Source organism: Pristiophorus japonicus, chromosome 15 (genome assembly GCF_044704955.1).
Source record: "Pristiophorus japonicus isolate sPriJap1 chromosome 15, sPriJap1.hap1, whole genome shotgun sequence".
Classification (NCBI taxonomy): domain Eukaryota; kingdom Metazoa; phylum Chordata; class Chondrichthyes; family Pristiophoridae; genus Pristiophorus; species Pristiophorus japonicus.
The window spans coordinates 24,800,455-24,818,367 of NC_091991.1; the positions used below are offsets into that span (position 1 = coordinate 24,800,455).

Below are 17,913 nucleotides of genomic sequence, written 5' to 3' on the forward strand. Positions count from 1 at the left end.
TAATTAACACTTATCACACTTAAAAGGGACTTGAATTGATGGGCCAAAATTTGTTTTCAAAATAATCGTGTGGTTAATGGCACTCGTCATTATGCTGCAAATACAGCAACTTCACACCATTCAATGAATTTCAGTGGTGAGGTGAGTGCCATTAGCCTCACCATTACTTCGACTGCAAATTCTGGCCCAGTATATTGTGTTTTGCTCAATTTATAATGCCATACTTCTAGTATTGAACACTCTTGGATTGCTTCAAATTTGCAGTAGAAATTTGCTTTGTTTCCCAATATAGATCGCATTTGAATATTGCATATTGTCTCCGTTTTTTGTTACTTCAATTATGTTTTTCTCTTTTTTAAAGTAATGTCAGATAATTTCTGAGTTGACTGCTGTTTTCTTTCTAGCGTCACATGTCCGTAAACTCCAGCTGAAATAAGGAAGTTTTTTTTTTACACATTGACTTCACAGTGAATTTGGACATTGCATGCTACAAAAATATGTGTTAGATGTCGTGGTCCTATAATTTGAGATTTCTAATTCACTTCCAGGTATCCTTTTTTCTATTCATGCTCAGAGAATTATAGAAATTTACAGCATGAATTTACAGCATGGAAGGAGGCCATTTTGGCCCATCATGCCCGCTCTGGCTGACAAAGAGCTATCCAGTCTAATCCCAATTTCCAGCTCTTGGTCCGTAGACTTGCAGGTGCAAATCCAAGTACTTTTTAAATGTGGTGAGGGCTTCTGCCTCTAGTTCCAGACCCCCACCACCATCTGGGTGAAAATATTTCCCCTCAAATCCCCTCTGCTAAGGGAAATAGGTCCTTCCTAACCACTCTATCTCGGCCCCTCATAATTTTATTCACCTCAATAAGGTCTCCCCTCAGCTTCCTCTGTTCCAAAGAAAACAAACCCAGCCTATCCAATCTTTCCTCATACCTAAAATTCTCCAGTCCAGGCAACATCCTCATAAATCTCCTCTGTACCCTCTCTCGTGCAATTACATCTTTCCTGTAATGTGATGACCAGAATTGCACGCAGTACACTAGCTGTGGCCTAACTAATGTTTTATACAGTTCAAGCATAATCTCCCTGCTCTTGTATTCTATGCTTCGGCTAATAAAGGCAAGTATTCCATATTCTTTTGCTTAGTATTAATCATGGGCCAACAGTGAGCACCGAGGCTGGAAAAATAGATGTTAATGTAACAAGGCATGCAGTAATGTGACTTTCCTTTTTGTTTTTAATTTTACAGCTTCAGTTGGATCCTATTGATTTTAAAAGTACGCATCTAATTTTTCATACTGTAACTAAATGTCTACTTTCGTGTGACAAGTGTTTGAAGATAAGAGGTGAGCAACTACAATAATAATGTTATTGATACTTTTTGGTTTGACGTAGAGTTCTCATACTTAATTTTTGTATAATTCTGCAGGTATGGAAATACTAGGAAACCTGTGTAAAGCTGAAGATAATGCAGACTTGATATGTGAATATGTGGATCAGGTGTCCTACAAGGAGATCATATGCCATCTAACTTTACCTGATATGCTGCTGGTAATCTCTGCATTAGAGGTGCTATACATGCTTACTGAACTAGGAGAAGTACCCTGTACAAAAATAGTTAGCGTGGAAAAAAGTGTGGGTAAGTTTAAAGAATGTTTCAGGTAAAGATGGTAATTTCATTGTTTAGACATCCTTGGAGCTTGATCTTTCACCATTCTAGTTTTGAGTATCGCAAAGTTACTTGTGGCGATGTGTTCATTTGTACTAAATTAATTAATTGATGTGTTTATGTGGCATCTTCTCCCTGGAGAAAACCCTAAGTCCGAAACTTGAATCTTAAACTTAAATAAAACCAATTACATAGGTATGAGGGGCGAATTGGATAAGATAGATTAGAAAAATAGATTAAAAGATATGGTGGTTGTTGTGTATCTGTAAAGCATGCACTCCCATGTTCCGCCACCAGGGAGCTCATCCCCTGAAGTCCCAAGGGATCCCAACATCCCTTGGGAGCACTGTATATAAGCCGGTCCCTAAGGCCTGTTCCTCACTCTGGAGTGTCTTATTAAAGACTGAGGTTACTGTTACTTTAACCTCCCTGTGTGCAGCCTCATTTGTGTTAGGAACACAATAATTGGTGACGAGAATACGAATCCAGTGCAAAGATGCAGCAAACTGTGGGCATCCTGGAGAAGTTCTTGGAGGGTGAGGACTGGGAAGCCTATGTCGAACGGCTAGACCAGTACTTTGTAGCCAACAAACTGGACGGAGAAGGAAGCGCTACAAAAAGGAGAGCAGTCCTCCTCACAGTTTGCGGAGCACCGACCAACAGCCTCATGAAGAATCTTCTGGCTCCGGTGAAACCCACAGATAAGTCTTATGAGGAGCTGAGTACACTGGTTCAGGAGCATCTTAACCCAAGGGAGAGCGTGCTGATGGCGAGGTATCGGTTCTACATGTGCCAGCGATCTGAAGGTCAGGAAGTGGCGAGCTACGTCGCCGAGCTAAGGCGACTTGCAGGACAATGTGAGTTTGATGGCTACCTGGAGCAAATGCTCAGAGACGTTTTGTACTGGGCATTGGCTACGAGACCATCCTACGAAAACTTTTGACTGTAGAGACACCGACCCTCAGTAAGGCCATTGCGATAGCACTGGCATTTATGTCCATCAGTGATAATACCAAACAAATCTCTCAGCACACAAGCGCTAGCAATGTTCATAAATGAACTGGAACTGTGTTTGCAAAATGTACAGGGCAGAACCCACGAGTCTGCAACTGCCAGCAGGCCTCAGGTGACCCAGATGACTGAGTCCCCAACAAAGGATGAATGCAAGGCAATTCATACCTTGTTGGCGTTGTGGAGGCTTCCATTCAGCCTATTCATGCCGCTTCAAAGGGTATGTTTGCAAGAGCTGTGGAACAATGGGGCACCTCCAACCAGCTTGCAAATGAGCTGCAAGCTCTGCAAAACCTGTTAACCACCACGTGGCAGAGGAAGATCGGTCCATGGTGGATCAAAGCAATTTCGAGCCTCAGAGAGAGGAGGCAGATGCTGAAGTACACGCGGTGCACACATTTTCGACGAACTGTCCACCTATAATGCTAAACATAAAATTGAATGGCTTACCCGTAGCCATGGAACTGGACACTGGCGCTAGCCAATCCATCATGAGTAAAAAGATGTTTGAGAGACTGTGGTGCCACAAGGCATTCAGACCAGCCCTGAGCCCCATCCATACGAAACTGAGAACGTACACCAAAGAGCTTATCACTGTCCAGGGCAGCGCCATGGTCAAGGTCACCTACGAGGGCACGGTGCACGAACTGCCACTCTGGATTGTCCCGGGCGATGGCCGCACACTGCTTGGAAGGAGCTGGCTGGGCAAAATCCGCTGGAACTGGGATGACATCTGAGCGCTATCACATGTCGATGAGGCCTCATGTACCCAGGTTCTTAACAAATCTCCTTCCCTTTTTGAGCCAGGCATTGGAAACTTTTCTGGGGCGAAGGTGCGGATCCACATGGTCCCAGAGGCACGACCCATTCACCACAAGGCGCGAGCGGTACCTCACGTGATGAGGGAGAGAGTGGAAATCGAGCTGGACAGGCTGCAACATGAGGGCATCATCTCCCCAGTGGAATTCTGCAAGTGGGCCAGCCCGATTGTTCCAGTATTCAAAAGTGATGGCACAGTCAGGATTTGCGGATTATAAAGCAACTATTAATCGTTTCTCGCTACAGGAACAATACCCACTACCTAAGGCAGATGACCTATTTGCGACGCTGGCAGGAGGCAAGACGTTCACCAAGCTCGATCTGACTTCGGCCTACATGACGCAGGAGCTGGAGGAATCTTCGAAGGGCCTCACCTGCATCAACACGCACAAGGGACTGTTCATCTACAACAGATGCCCGTTTGGAATTCGGTCGGCTGCAGCGATCTTCCAGAGAAACATGGAGAGCCTACTCAAGTCAGTACCACACAGAGTGGTCTTTCAGGACGACATATTGGTCACGGGTCGGGACGCCGCCGAGCACCTACAAAACCTGGAGGAGGTCCTCCAGCGACTGGATCGCGTAGGGCTGCGGCTGAAGAGGTCGAAATGCGTCTTCATGGCAACAGAAGTGGAGTTTTTGGGGAGAAAGATCGCGGCGGTCGGCATTCGGCCCACAGACGCCAAGACAGAGTCTATCAGGAACGCACCCAGGCCACAGAATGTCACGGAGCTGCGGTCGTTCCTGGGACTCCTCAACTATTTTGGTAACTTTCTACCAGGGTTAAACACCCATTTAGTGCCCCTACATGTGTTATTGCGCAAAGGTGAGAACTGGGTATGGGGAAAAAAACAAGTAATTGCTTTTGAGAAAGCCAGAAACATTTTATGCTCCAACAAGCTGCTTATATTGTATAACCCATGGAAAAGACTTGTGCTAGCATATGACGCGTCGTCGTACGGAGTCGGGTGTGTATTACAACAAGCTAACGTTGTGGGGAAGTTGCAACCTGTCACCTATGCTTCCAGGAGCTTGTCTAAGGCCAAGAGGGCCTACAGCATGATTGAGAAAGAGGCATTGGCGTGTGTGTTCGGGGTAAAGAAAATGTATCAGTACCTGTTTGGCCTCAAATTTGAGCTGGAACCGATCACAAGCCCCTCACATCCCTGTTCGCTGAAAACAAGGAGATAAATACTAATGCCTCAGCCTGCATACAAAGGTGGGCACTCGCGCCATCAGCGTATAACTATACCATCCGCCACAGGCCAGGCACCGAGAACTGTGCGGATGCTCTCAGTCGGCTACCATTGCCCACCACGGGGGTGGAAATGGCGCAACCTGCAAACTTGTTGATGGTGGCGCAGCCCGTAGATGGTCATGGAAGCGTTTGAAAATGATAAATCACCTGTCACGGCCCGCCAGATTAGGACTTGGACCAGCCAAGATCCTCTGCTGTCCCTAGTGTGTGCTGCATGGGAGCTGAGCCAGCATCCCCGTTAAAATGCAAGAGCCAATCAAGCCGTTCCAGCGGCGAAAGGACGAGCTGTCCATTCAGGCAGACTGACTGCCTGTTGTGGGGTAACCGCATAGTGTTACCAAAAAAGAGCAGGGAGACGTTCATCTCGGATCTCCACAGCACACACCTGGGTATAGTAATGATGAAAGCGATAGCCAGATCCCACGTGTGGTGGCCTGGTATCGACTCTGACTTAGAGTCCTGTGTACGGCAATGCAGCGTATGTGCTCAGTTGAGCAACGTGCCCAGAGAGGCACCACAAAGTTTGTGGTCCTGGCCCTCCAGACCATGGTCGAGGATCCATGTTGACTATGCGGGCCCGTTTCTCAGTAAAATGTTCCTGGTGGTGGTGGATGCTTTTTCAAAATGGATTGAACGTGAAATATTGTTGGGAAGCACCGCCACCATTGAAAGCCTAAGGGCCATGTTTGCCACCCATGGCCTGCCTGACATACTGGTCAGTGACACCAGGCCATGTTTCACCGGTGCCGAATTTAAAGAATTCATGACCCGCAATGGGATCAAACATGTCACTTCGGCCCCATTTAAACCAGCCTCCAATGGTCAGGCAGAGCGGGCAGTACAAACCATCAAACAGAGCTTTAAACGATTCACAGAAGGCTCACTCCAAACCCGCCTGTCCCGAATACTGCTCAGCTATCGCACGAGACTCCACTTGCTCACACGGGTGTCCCCGGCTGAGCTACTCATGAAAAGGACACTTAAAACCAAACTCTCGCTGGTTCACCCCAACTTGCATGATCAGGTAAAGAACAGGCGGCAGCAACAAAATGTAAACTATGGTTGCGCCACTGTGTCACGGGAAATTGATCTGAATGATCTGTGCATGTGCTAAACTATGGACATGGTCCCAAGTGGAGGATCGCGGGCACGGTGATAGCTAAAGAAGGGAATAGGGAGTTTGTAGTCAAACTAGACAATGGACAAATTTGCAGAAAGCACCTCGACCAAACGAGGCTGCGGTTCACAGACTGCCTTGAACAACCCACAGCAGACGCCACCTTTTTCGAGCCTACAACACACACTCAAAGGATCAATGACACCACGCCGGACCAGGAAATCAAACCCATCACGCCCAACAGCCCAGCAAGGCCAGGCTCACCTAGCGGCCCTGCAGGGCCAACAACACGCCAGCCCAGCGAGGACACAGCCAGCACACCAGAACAGACATTTGTACCGAGGCGGTCCACCAGGGAAAGAAAGGCTCCCGACTGCCTCACCTTGTAAATAGCTTTCACTTTGACTTTGGTAGGGGACTGGGGCGCGGAGTGATGTTGTGTATCTGTAAAGCATGAACTCCCATGTTCAGCCACCAGGGAGCTCATCCCCTGAAGTCCCAAGGGATCCCAGCATCCCTTGGGAGCACTGTATATAAGCCGGCCCCTAAGGCCTGTTCCTCACTCTGGAGTGTCTTAATAAAGACTGAGGTCACTGTTACTTTAATCTCCCTGTGTGCAGCCTCATCTGTGTTAGGAACACAATAGCGGTAGATAAGCAGTGGCTAGCATTTAAAGAAATATTGAATAATTCTCAACAAAAATATATTCCATTGAGAAACAAAACTCCACGGAAAAAGTGATCCATCCATGGATAACGAAAGAAGTTAAGGATAGCATTAGATTAAAAGAAGAAGCGTATAATCTTGTGAAGAATAGAAGTAAGCCTGAGGATTGGGAGAGTTTCAGAAACCAACAAAGGATGACCAAAAAATTGATGAGGGAAAAAATAGAATATGACAGAAAACGAGCAAGAAATATTAAAACAGTTTGTAAGAGCTTCTACAAATATGTAAAAAGGAAGAGAGTAGCAAAGGTTAATGTTGGTCCCTTGGATGCTGAGGCAGGAAAAATTATTATGGGGAATAAGGAAATGACAAACGTTAAATACATATTTTGTATCTGTCGTTACAGTAGAAGAGACAAAGCATACCAAAAATGATGTGGAACCAAGGGTCTAATGAGGGCGAGGAAATTGACATAATTAATATAAGTAGAGAAACTAATGGGACTAAAAACCAACGAATCCCCTGGACCTGACGGCCTACATCCTAGGGTTCCAAAAGAGATGGCTGCAGAGATGGTGGATGCATTGGTTTTGATCTTCCAAAATTCCCTAGGTTCTCGAACGGTCCCAGCGGATTGGAAGGTAACAAATGTTGTCCAAGAAAGGAGGGAGAGAGAAAACAGGAAACTACAGGCCAGTTAGCCTGACATCAGTCATCTGGGAAATGCTGGAATCCATTGTTATGGAAGTGATATCAGGGCACTTAGAAAATCATAACATGATTAGGCAGAGTCAACATGGTTTTATGAAAGGGAAATCATGTTTGATAAATGTATTTGAGGATGTAATTAGCAGGGTAGATGAAGGGGAACCAGTGGATGTAGTATATTTGGATTTCCAAAAGGCATTCGATAATGTGCCACATAAAAGGTTATTACACAAGATAAGATTATACACTCTCCTCCAAGTCAGAAGGTTGTGGGTTTTGAGCACATAAATTTTGGTTGACATTCCAATGCAGTGCTGAGGATGTGCTGCACTGTCGGAGGTGCTGTCTTTCGGATGAGACATTAAACCGAGCTCCGTCTGCGCGTTCAGGTGGATGTAAAAATCCCATGGCACTATTTCGAAGGAGAACTATTCCTGGGTGTCCTGGCCAATATTTATCCCTCAATCAACATAACAAAAACAGATAAACTGGTCATTATCACATTGCTGTTTGTGGGAGCTTGCTGTGCGCAAATTGGCTACCGTGTTTCCGACTTTACAACAATGACTACACTTCAAAAGTACTTAATTGACTGTAAAGTGCTTAAAGGCGCCCAGTGGTTGTGAAAGGCAATATATAAATGCAGGTCTTTTTTTATGGGATTGGGGGTAATATAGTAATGTGGATAGACGATTGGTTAACGGACAGAAAATAGAGTACGGTCTTTTTCAGGTTGGCAGGCTGTAATTAGTGGGGAGCCACAAGGATCAGTGCTGGGGCCTCGGCTATTTACAATTTATATTAATGATCTAGGGAAGGGAACTGAGTGCAATGTATCCAAGTTTGCTGACTTTCCAAAGCTGTGAGGAGAACAGAGTCTACAAAGCGATATAGATAGGCGAGTGAGTGAGTGGGGCAGTAAGGTGGCAGATGGAGTATAATGTAGGGAAATGTGAGGTTATTCACTTTGGTAGGAAGATTAGAAAAACAGAATATTTTTTAAATGGTGAGAAACTTTTATATGTTGGTATTCAGAGAGATTTGGGTGTGCTTGTGCAAGAAACACAGAAAGCTAGCATGCAGGTATAGCAAGCAATAAGGAAGGCAAATGGCATGTTGGCCTTTATTGCAAGGGGGTTGGAGTATAAGAATAAGGAAGTCTTGTTACAATTGTGCAGGGCCTTGGTGAAGTACTGGGCACAGTTTTGGTCTCCTTATCTAAGGAAGGATATACTTGCCTTGGTGTCGGTGCAACAAAAGTTCACCAGATTGATTCCTGGGATGAGAGGGATGTCCTATGATGATAGATTGTGTAGAATGGGCCTATACTCTCTGGAGTTTAGAAGAATGAGAGGTGATGTCATTGAAACATACAGGATTCTGAAGGGAATTGACAGGATAGATACTGAGAGGTTGTTTCCCCTGGCTGGAGTATCTAGAACGAAGGGACGTAGTCTCAGGATAAGGGGTGCGCCATTTAAGACCGAGATGAGGAGGAATGTCTTCACTCAGGGTTGTGAATCTTTGGAATTCTCTATCCCAGAGGGCTGTGGATGCAGAGTCTTTGAGTATATTCAAGATTTTTGGACTCCAAGTGATATGGAGATCGGGCGGGAAAATGGAGTGGAGGTCGATGATCAGCCATGATTTTATTGAATGGCAGAGCAGGCTCGCAGGCTCCTGCTCCTATTTCTTAAGCTGAGTTCAGATGCATCTAATTTGTGAGATATTTGCTTTTCATATGCCTTCCCACCTCCCATATATCTGAAAACGCACTTGTTAAAATAATTAAATAAATCTTTTGGGGATTTAAAACGGGGAGAGATGAGCCCATATGAACATGCCATAGCTTTCTAATGTGTGTTTAAGAGGAAAAAAAATGCTTCTTGTACCAAATGATACTGGGGGGAAAATAAGCTCGGCTGTTCAAGTTACGTAGTTAAATGGTACTCGTGTTAATTATAATTGATGAATTGCCATGTTTTTACCTAAAATTGACACATTTCAGAACATTTTGTATTTTTGAATGAAGGACTGAGCTGTGGTATAAATATATTTACATTAGCTATTTTTTCCCTGTGTTGTCCTTCAGCAAAGTTTTGCATTTTTGAGGAATTATAGCTACTGTCTTTTTAGGAATTAATTAATGCTCTGATGTTTTAATTTGGTCCATTGTTCTATAGGCTTATCGAACTTTGAAGATTTTCATTTAGGTAATGGAGAATAAGTTGGGAAAGTGAGAAAAGTTGATGGAGAGGGGAGACACAGTGAAGAATAGGCCCAGAGAGGTGGTCAGAGTAGAAGAAAGGTTTCAACATGCCAGGTTTGAGAAATTAGTACAAAAACTGTCAGAGCATGATAGAAAAGAGCAGAATAAGGGACGTGGACCAAAGAACAGAACTGGCTGGTAAATAGATTGAGACTGGTTAGGAAATGGAACAACAACAATTTGCTTGAACATGGAAAAATATGTTTCAAAACATATTCAAAAACATGAACGGGAAGAAAAGGGCAGATGCCAGTCTTTGTTGGAGGGTTAGGATAGGTGATCCAAAGCTTGCCAAAAGAGACCAGACAACCTTTGATGTTACAAAAATAAGGAAGATCATAATTTGCAACTTTTTGAAGAATGACATGTATTGATAGAGAGAAATAAAATTCTTCACAGAATTTAGCTTTGTGGGATCTGCATGTGAGGATTTTAAAGAAAATGAAGGCTCATGAAATTGATGCCTAATTAGCTGGATACATGAACCTAGCCTGTCAACACAAAATAGAAGTTAATAATCGTCAGTGTGTCTGGGGGAAAAGAAAGGAGATTCCTCTTACTCTTACTGTACAAATTCGTAGCATGGAAAGAACAACCATCAAAAGGAGAAATTGTTCACCAGTGAGATGGAAGGATTGAAGTTGAATGTCAGGAAAATCCAAAGCCACATTTGGATTTTAGTTTGAAATTGCCTGCTTCTGGAGTTTCAAGGGTCGTGTAAATCATCAAATTGTGCATGATTTGTTAATGAGTCAAATAACCTTTTCTTTAATTACATTGTGGTATAACTAATGAAGAATAAACAAGAAAGGGAGAAAGGCTTCCAATGAGAGCTGTCAGAAATTAGCCGTACCAGAAATCATCATACATGATATAACAAATAATGTAGTGTCCATACAAGCGCTGGAACAAGCAAGGTTTTTTTCTTCAAAAAGCAAAATGTTGCAAATAAATCTCCCACGATTAAAATCTGGTGAAGGTAGTTAAAACAGCCAGAGCATCACCAGTAAACAATACATTCTTCATTCCACATATCCCGACAGTACAGCATTGTTTGATAGGTTCTAGAGAAACCATTTGCTGAAGATGTATATGAAAATGTTGTCTTAAAGTTAGATAGGTGGTGCCACACAGTCTCTTGGCCTTGGTATTCAAACAGTTCATTTTCCTGAGCTAAAGTTTCTCTGTTCCTGAAATAGTCCACACAGAGACATAGTGAATCCTGTGTCAGGTACACTAGACTTAATGGTTGTACTTCAGGTCTTTTCCCAACGTGGGAAATTCATCCGACAGAAGCGGAACTTTGCGTATTCTATCACAAGTCCAAGTGGATGGCAGGATTCAGCTGATGAATTTACCACCAAGGGTCTAAGCCGGTCAGAATAGCACACCACCATGCCTTTGGCAGTTTGTTCACCCAGGACCACACTTTGGGTAGTTGTTAAAATGAGTTGGGCAATTTTCCAAAATCAGTTTTTCTGCTTCACTCTCTGCGTGGCTGATTTGAGCATTGCTCTTATGGAGATTCAACTATCTTCTTGCGAGAAATAAATTTTGGTGGGTAGGTAAAGGAATTGCTTGAATCCGTTATGACAATCCAGCAGGACCTGATTACTATGATGAGAATGGCTTTTTGAGATCCTTCTCCCCCGCACCCCCCTCGCCCAACCACACCTGACCGGCTTTGATAAATCCAAGCACAGCTGTAAGATTTACATTCCACATATCAAGGTCTCTGGGAATAATACTTTAGGGTAATATCCATGATAAGTGTGATTGAGTTTCACCCTTTCCAGAAATGCTTCACTTTAAAAAAAAAAAAATGCAATATTATTCCTTTGTCGTCATATCAATTTAACATGGTGGAGTGCATTATCTTTATTGACCAACTGAATTAATGAACACTTAACATTAATTCAACACTTGGCCATTTAAAATTAGAAAACATTTGCTAAAATCATATTCCAATTTAGTTTGGGACAACTTTGGTAAGCAATTTCTTTTTTCCTATCAGATATGTTAGTGTGTCTTGTTTCGGTGGATATCCAGTCATTTGGGTGTGATACACCTACTGCAGTGAAACTAATTGAATATCAAAGTTCCAACCACAAAGTAATCTCTGAGATCAGACCACAAGCAATGGAGCACTTGCAACAAATACCAACCCACATCACACCAGCTTCAGGTATGTGACTGGTAGTGTCGAGAAGATTTCAAATGCTAGAAACTGAAATCCCAAACCCTCTTAAAAATCAAACAATATGGATGAATATTCTGTCGTTCATCGGTGATCTTGATTTTCTTTTTTGGTTTCATGTTGGAAAATGTGCAGGTATGGATATCCGATGAGGGCAGTATCAGATTTCCTATGATGTCTCCTTGCAGCCAAATAATCTGCCAGCTCGCACATAGCGAGTGGCCACTTACAGCCAATGTTTCCTTTATGCTGCGCTGCTGCGTAGCCCAGGACCGGCTTTTCTAGTGTTAAGTTTTGCGCAGGAGACTAGACCACAGAGCTCCTTAAAGGGGTTGCGCACCTCAAATAAAAAATTAGGGAAACATTGCTTACAGCCTACAAGCATCTGTAGAACCTGTGTCAGGAGGGGAGAAAATTGCAGGTGGGGGGGATTTAAAATGCAGTGACTGCTGATAGTACTGGAGGTATAGAATAGAAGTAACTTTAGTGAACATAGTCATAACCCCAGGGATGATGCAGAAGTTAATTCAGCTCCCTTAAGCTGTACGACTCGAACCCTATCTGTGCTAGTATCCCTGCTGGTATTGTTAGTATTCCCTTCTTAAACAAAAATTTGCAAACAATTAACAAACTTTAAAAAACAGTCAAACAAACTAACGCTTGTTAGTCATTGTGCTTTACATTTGTTTGATTATTAAAAGGGATCTTGATGGTGAGATTTTCTTTAAATAAGGACAAAAGATAAGGAATAAAATGAATGTTCAAATCTTTGTAACTATTTCATGTTTTGAAGCATTATGAAAAAACAATTTAAATTCTGCAATGGGGAGAAGAGTCAGATACAGAGTCTCCTCTCTCTTGGCTATATGGATCTTGCAAGAATTAAGTTTGGACTCAACCTCTTCCTAGTAGCATCAGGCCTATAGCACAGAACTGCTTTTAGTTTAGCACAACTTGACAGACCCTGTGTCCAATTGTGCTCGATTCAGAGGATGCCCTAAAGCTAAAAGTGTTTCATTATCCAGCAGTGATCTGACATGGAAGTGGACTGTCTCCACAAACCATGTCAATGTGGATCAGCTTGGAATCCAATTGACCTACAATCATCACCACGGGAGAGAAAATATTTGACTGAATTTATGATATCCTGATGGGTAAAAGGCTTCAGTTTTTAAATATTAAATTGGGAAGTACTTTGTACTCACTGTACCCTTTCCCTTCATGTAATAAAATCACAAGAATTTTGCCTGTGTGACATTTGTAAATCTCATGTGAACTATTTTGTTTCCATGCTTTTTTATTTTAAAGTTTTCTTTTCAGATTATATCTTCCACATACAAACACTTGGGTCTCCCTAACTGTACATGTACAACATTGAATGATTTGAAAGTTGCAATTGTTCTTCCTCACAGGACCCCCTGCATGGTATGGGTTATTTCCTCACTGTTGGCTTAGATCTTCAACCCATATTGCCCATTTTCTTCTTTCTAACATTTCATCCTTCTCTGCTTAAGAATTCTGTCTTTCTTTTATAGTCATAACTTTGTGCTGCTGATGGTTCCAAGTAGACTTGATCATTTCACTTGTTACAAGCCAAGTAAACAGCAGGATCTTCAAATCATTCCATGTCCTTACCAGGTTGTTTTGCCTTAGAAGAGTGCTAACAGTAAAGTTCTGGACATGTCTGCCATGGGTTCCAGCCGAAGGAGATGAAAGTAATGCCTTAGACGAACTAAATTTAAAATAATCCATTATAGGCAAAGACATCAAAGCTATCAAGTAACTGGCTAGACTCTAGATTTACCTGATGGGTATTTCTACATTTCTTTGCACTATCAGCACCTCTATCATAAAACTGTTAGTAGTACAAAGTTGATGGCTGTTGGCCAAAATTATGTTCACAAAATACCACTGTGATATCAGGCTATTTTGGGCAGCAGCTAGTAAATGTAATTTAGACAACTGGTTAATTAAGGTTCAGTCCCTAGATATTCTCTAAATTTGTTTGTCAACCTCCTTTGCAATCTGGAATTTTTAACCTTCCAACAAATGATTTGACTCCAACCCAGGCTAGTCATTTGGCCTTTATTCCTAACCAACGTGAACATGGTACGGCTGCTGGAAAATGACTGCCATCTTTCTTTGTTCAACAGCAGAGACCAGGCATATTCTCACAGAGAGGAAGGAAAATTTGGAGGGATGTTTTCCCCGGGGCCATGTTCATGCACTTCTTCGTGACTTGGAGAATGGTCTGTGGCGTGGGGAGACCTGAAAAAGTGTAAGGGGAGAAAATATAAACTTATGACAAAATTTAGAAGCATTGTAGCTTTAACCTAGGCAGTAGGGATTTGTTCACTGTGGTTGCTGTATACTTTGATTTTTAGATGTGCACTTCTTCTCTGTCCCTGTTGATCTACCTTTTTGAAGCTTCCATGGATGGAAGACCTGCTTTTGAAGGAGAAATGGAAGTTGCCCACTGTAATTTCTGTTCTCCAAAGAATGGCTTTCTGGCACAAACCTATTGATCCACTCTTGGCAAAAAATGTTGATACTGTCAGTGGAATGAGTGGGTGGGGATGAGGGGGAGGCCAGTGGCAAGGGAAATGGGGTCAGGTATTGCTTTAACAGGTGATCAAGCTGAAAAAAAAACAGTTGCCAGCTATGATGGAGCAACTTGCTTTCTATCTTTGGCAAGCTGAAAAGCAAAGCACTGGACAGTTTACAAGTAACATCATTGTCTATCCCTTCATCTCCAATCTTCGTTTCTTCCTCTGCTTTCTTACTGATTTGTTTTGTGGCTTGTTTCAGCTCTACCCTCACCACCAACTAGCTGCCAAAGGTGTATTTTATTCCCTTTTAGAATTATATTTTATTTAATTTTGTTAATGTTCAAGCAATAGTTTTTGGTAAGAGAAAGCTAATTTTACATGGTGTGGACGAGTAACCTTTTTTGAGGCCTTGAAATCCTTCTTCTATCTGGACCTGGGCCAAGTATCAACTGCAGCTGAAAAGAGTGATGGCTGACCTGATCGCATTGTTTTGCCAGTGCTATTCTGAGCAGGTAGCATTGAGCTTGCAACCAAAGGACTGCTTCTGATTTTTTTTTTTTTTAATCGCTTCTGGTCCCTGTACCTCACCTTCCCACATTGGCCAGATGATCTCAGGAACTGAGAACCTTTATCCCACTAGATTGTGGCGCCACCTGTTGGTGCTGAGACTTAACATCACCTCGATGGGTAATTTCAAACCCTTTTCCAGCATTGATAGGAACGAGCGCCACTTACTATGCAGAAGGTCACATAAGAGCATGTGGGTACATTTGAAAATATCTACCATCATGCATACAATCAGGTAAACCCAAGTGTTTATATGCAAAGTTGTGTTTGGAGAACAGAACTTACAATGAGGACTAATTTCCCTTTTATATTGTAGTTTGAAAGTTTATGAATAAAATAAATACAAGTGTAAATAGCTATTTATAAAACAAATGCTCAAATTATTCTTTAAAAGAGAAACAAACTGCTCCATATGACTTCATTATATATCATGGTATCCCCCCTCCCCATCCCATGTCATTGATCTTTTGTTCTTACTCACTTGCACAGCAGCGAGAGTTGGTCCTGCAATGCTAACCCCACCAGGAATAGAAGTTGACGGTGAAAAATTTGGCTGCCAGTGGTAAGTATAAATACTCAAGGCAAATGCAGGATCATTATTATTGTGTATTTTAATTATAGTGATTAGAAACAAGTCTAAAACCTTTGAACACTACACAGTCTAAATAGAAAGTGTTTTGGTACTGCTTTTTAGCTCGTAGCAGTTTCAGCATTGCTTTAAAAATAGGCTCTTCTGGAATGTAATTTAAAATGTATTAAGTTATTAAAAAATACAGTAGAGTAACTTTTTATTGCACAATTCTTTAGCTGATCCACGTAACATTAAGAAAATATTAGCCAGCATATTTGGTTCTTTGTTAATGGTGTTCACAGTGGCTGGAGGCATGGAAGACTTGATATGATGGATACAGCAACTGGAATTTAATTTTGAATGAAATCGGACTCTTAAGAATTTCATGTCATAAAGCATATTTGTATTTTTACTATTTTCTGTTATACTACACACCCTGAATAATCTTGACTTATGAAATGTTGTATCACTTTAAGAACCCATGGCGATCTAAATTGTGCATCATAGTATTTCAAAAAATTTATGAATTTAAAAAAAAATGGTCACTGGTCTAGACTAAAGATTTTTGGGCTGCAATTCATTGACATACTGTCCATCACCGCTGAAAAATACAAGTTTCGCCAAAAAACAGGTACATAGCGCTCAGCGGAAGATTCATGAGTGACATCGCGCCGGGCAGTATGCACACTGCCCGCCCATATCGAACTGCTCACATACCACCCAAAAGTGCAAGTTTCATGACATACTGCCAGAACTGTATACTGTCCTGGAGAAGATGCTGTTTAGTGCATCTTCAGTGGGTGGTATGGACATAGAGCTGACCAGTATAATTGTTTCACAGAAGTGTGGCATGTTTGATATTACACAGATCTTTACAGTTCTCCACGGTTTGATTTATTTTTTAATGGATTGGTTTTCTAATATTTTCTAGTGTTAACCAATAACACAATTTGAACAGCAACATAACTACTGAGTCTGGAAATTGTGTGTGTGTGTTCACAAGAGTGATCTTATTTTATAAATGGTCTAATAATCCCTCCTTTATTAATGAATTATAATAAAATTTTTATTAGTCTCTCTCTCTCACACCCCCCTCCCCCCAGTCTCTCTCACCCCCCTCCCCCCAGTCTCTCTCTCCCCCCTCCCCCCAGTCTCTCTCGCCCCCCTCCCCCCAGTCTCTCTCGCCCCCCTCCCCCCAGTCTCTCTCGCCCCCCTCCCCCCAGTCTCTCTCGCCCCCCTCCCCCCAGTCTCTCTCGCCCCCCTCCCCCCAGTCTCTCTCGCCCCCCTCCCCCCAGTCTCTCTCGCCCCCCTCCCCCCAGTCTCTCTCGCCCCCTCCCCCCAGTCTCTCTCGCCCCCTCCCCCCAGTCTCTCTCGCCCCCCCTCCCCCCAGTCTCTCTCGCCCCCCCACCCCCCAGTCTCTCTCGCAACCCCACCCCCCAGTCTCTCTCGCCCCCCACCCCCCAGTCTCTCTCGCCCCCCCTCTCTCCAGTCTCTCTCGCCCCCCCTCTCCCCAGTCTCTCTCGCCCCCCTCTCCCCAGTCTCTCTCGCCCCCCCTCCCCCCAGTCTCTCTCGCCCCCCTCCCCCCAGTCTCTCTCGCCCCCCTCCCCCCAGTCTCTCTCGCCCCCCTCCCCCCAGTCTCTCTCGCCCCCCTCCCCCCAGTCTCTCTCGCCCCCCTCCCCCCAGTCTCTCTCGCCCCCCTCCCCCCAGTCTCTCTCGCCCCCCCTCCCCCCAGTCTCTCTCGCCCCCCTCCCCCCAGTCTCTCTCGCCCCCCTCCCCCCAGTCTCTCTCGCCCCCCTCCCCCCAGTCTCTCTCGCCCCCCTCCCCCCAGTCTCTCTCGCCCCCCTCCCCCCAGTCTCTCTCGCCCCCCTCCCCCCAGTCTCTCTCGCCCCCCTCCCCCCAGTCTCTCTCGCCCCCCTCCCCCCAGTCTCTCTCGCCCCCCTCCCCCCAGTCTCTCTCGCCCCCCTCCCCTCAGTCTCTCTCGCCCCCCTCCCCCCAGTCTCTCTCGCCCCCCTCCCCCCAGTCTCTCTCGCCCCCCTCCCCCCAGTCTCTCTCGCCCCCCTCCCCCCAGTCTCTCTCGCCCCCCTCCCCCCAGTCTCTCTCGCCCCCCTCCCCCCAGTCTCTCTCGCCCCCCTCCCCCCAGTCTCTCTCGCCCCCCTCCCCCCAGTCTCTCTCGCCCCCCTCCCCCCAGTCTCTCTCGCCCCCCTCCCCCCAGTCTCTCTCGCCCCCCTCCCCCCAGTCTCTCTCACCCCCCTCCCCCCAGTCTCTCTCGCCCCCCTCCCCCCAGTCTCTCTCGCCCCCCTCCCCCCAGTCTCTCTCGCCCCCCTCCCCCCAGTCTCTCTCGCCCCCCCCTCCCCCCAGTCTCTCTCGCCCCCAGTCTCTCTCGCCCCCAGTCTCTCTCGCCCCCCCTCCCCCCAGTCTCTCTCGCCCCAAGTCTCTCTCGCCCCCCCTCCCCCCAGTCTCTCTCGCCCCAAGTCTCTCTCGCCCCCAGTCTCTCTCGCCCCCAGTC

General features: G+C 44.6%; 1 protein-coding gene across 1 annotated transcript in view; it reads left to right on the top strand.

The window, feature by feature from the left end:
- Positions 1 to 17,913, top strand: part of arid2 (AT-rich interactive domain 2) — a 120,619-nt gene that overhangs the window by 78,770 nt on the left and 23,936 nt on the right. The window contains exons 9-12 of the mRNA XM_070900238.1: positions 1,256 to 1,352; positions 1,436 to 1,645; positions 11,538 to 11,708; positions 15,326 to 15,398. Of these exons, the coding sequence (XP_070756339.1) occupies positions 1,256 to 1,352; positions 1,436 to 1,645; positions 11,538 to 11,708; positions 15,326 to 15,398 (551 nt within the window). The remainder of the gene's footprint in view (positions 1 to 1,255; positions 1,353 to 1,435; positions 1,646 to 11,537; positions 11,709 to 15,325; positions 15,399 to 17,913) is intronic.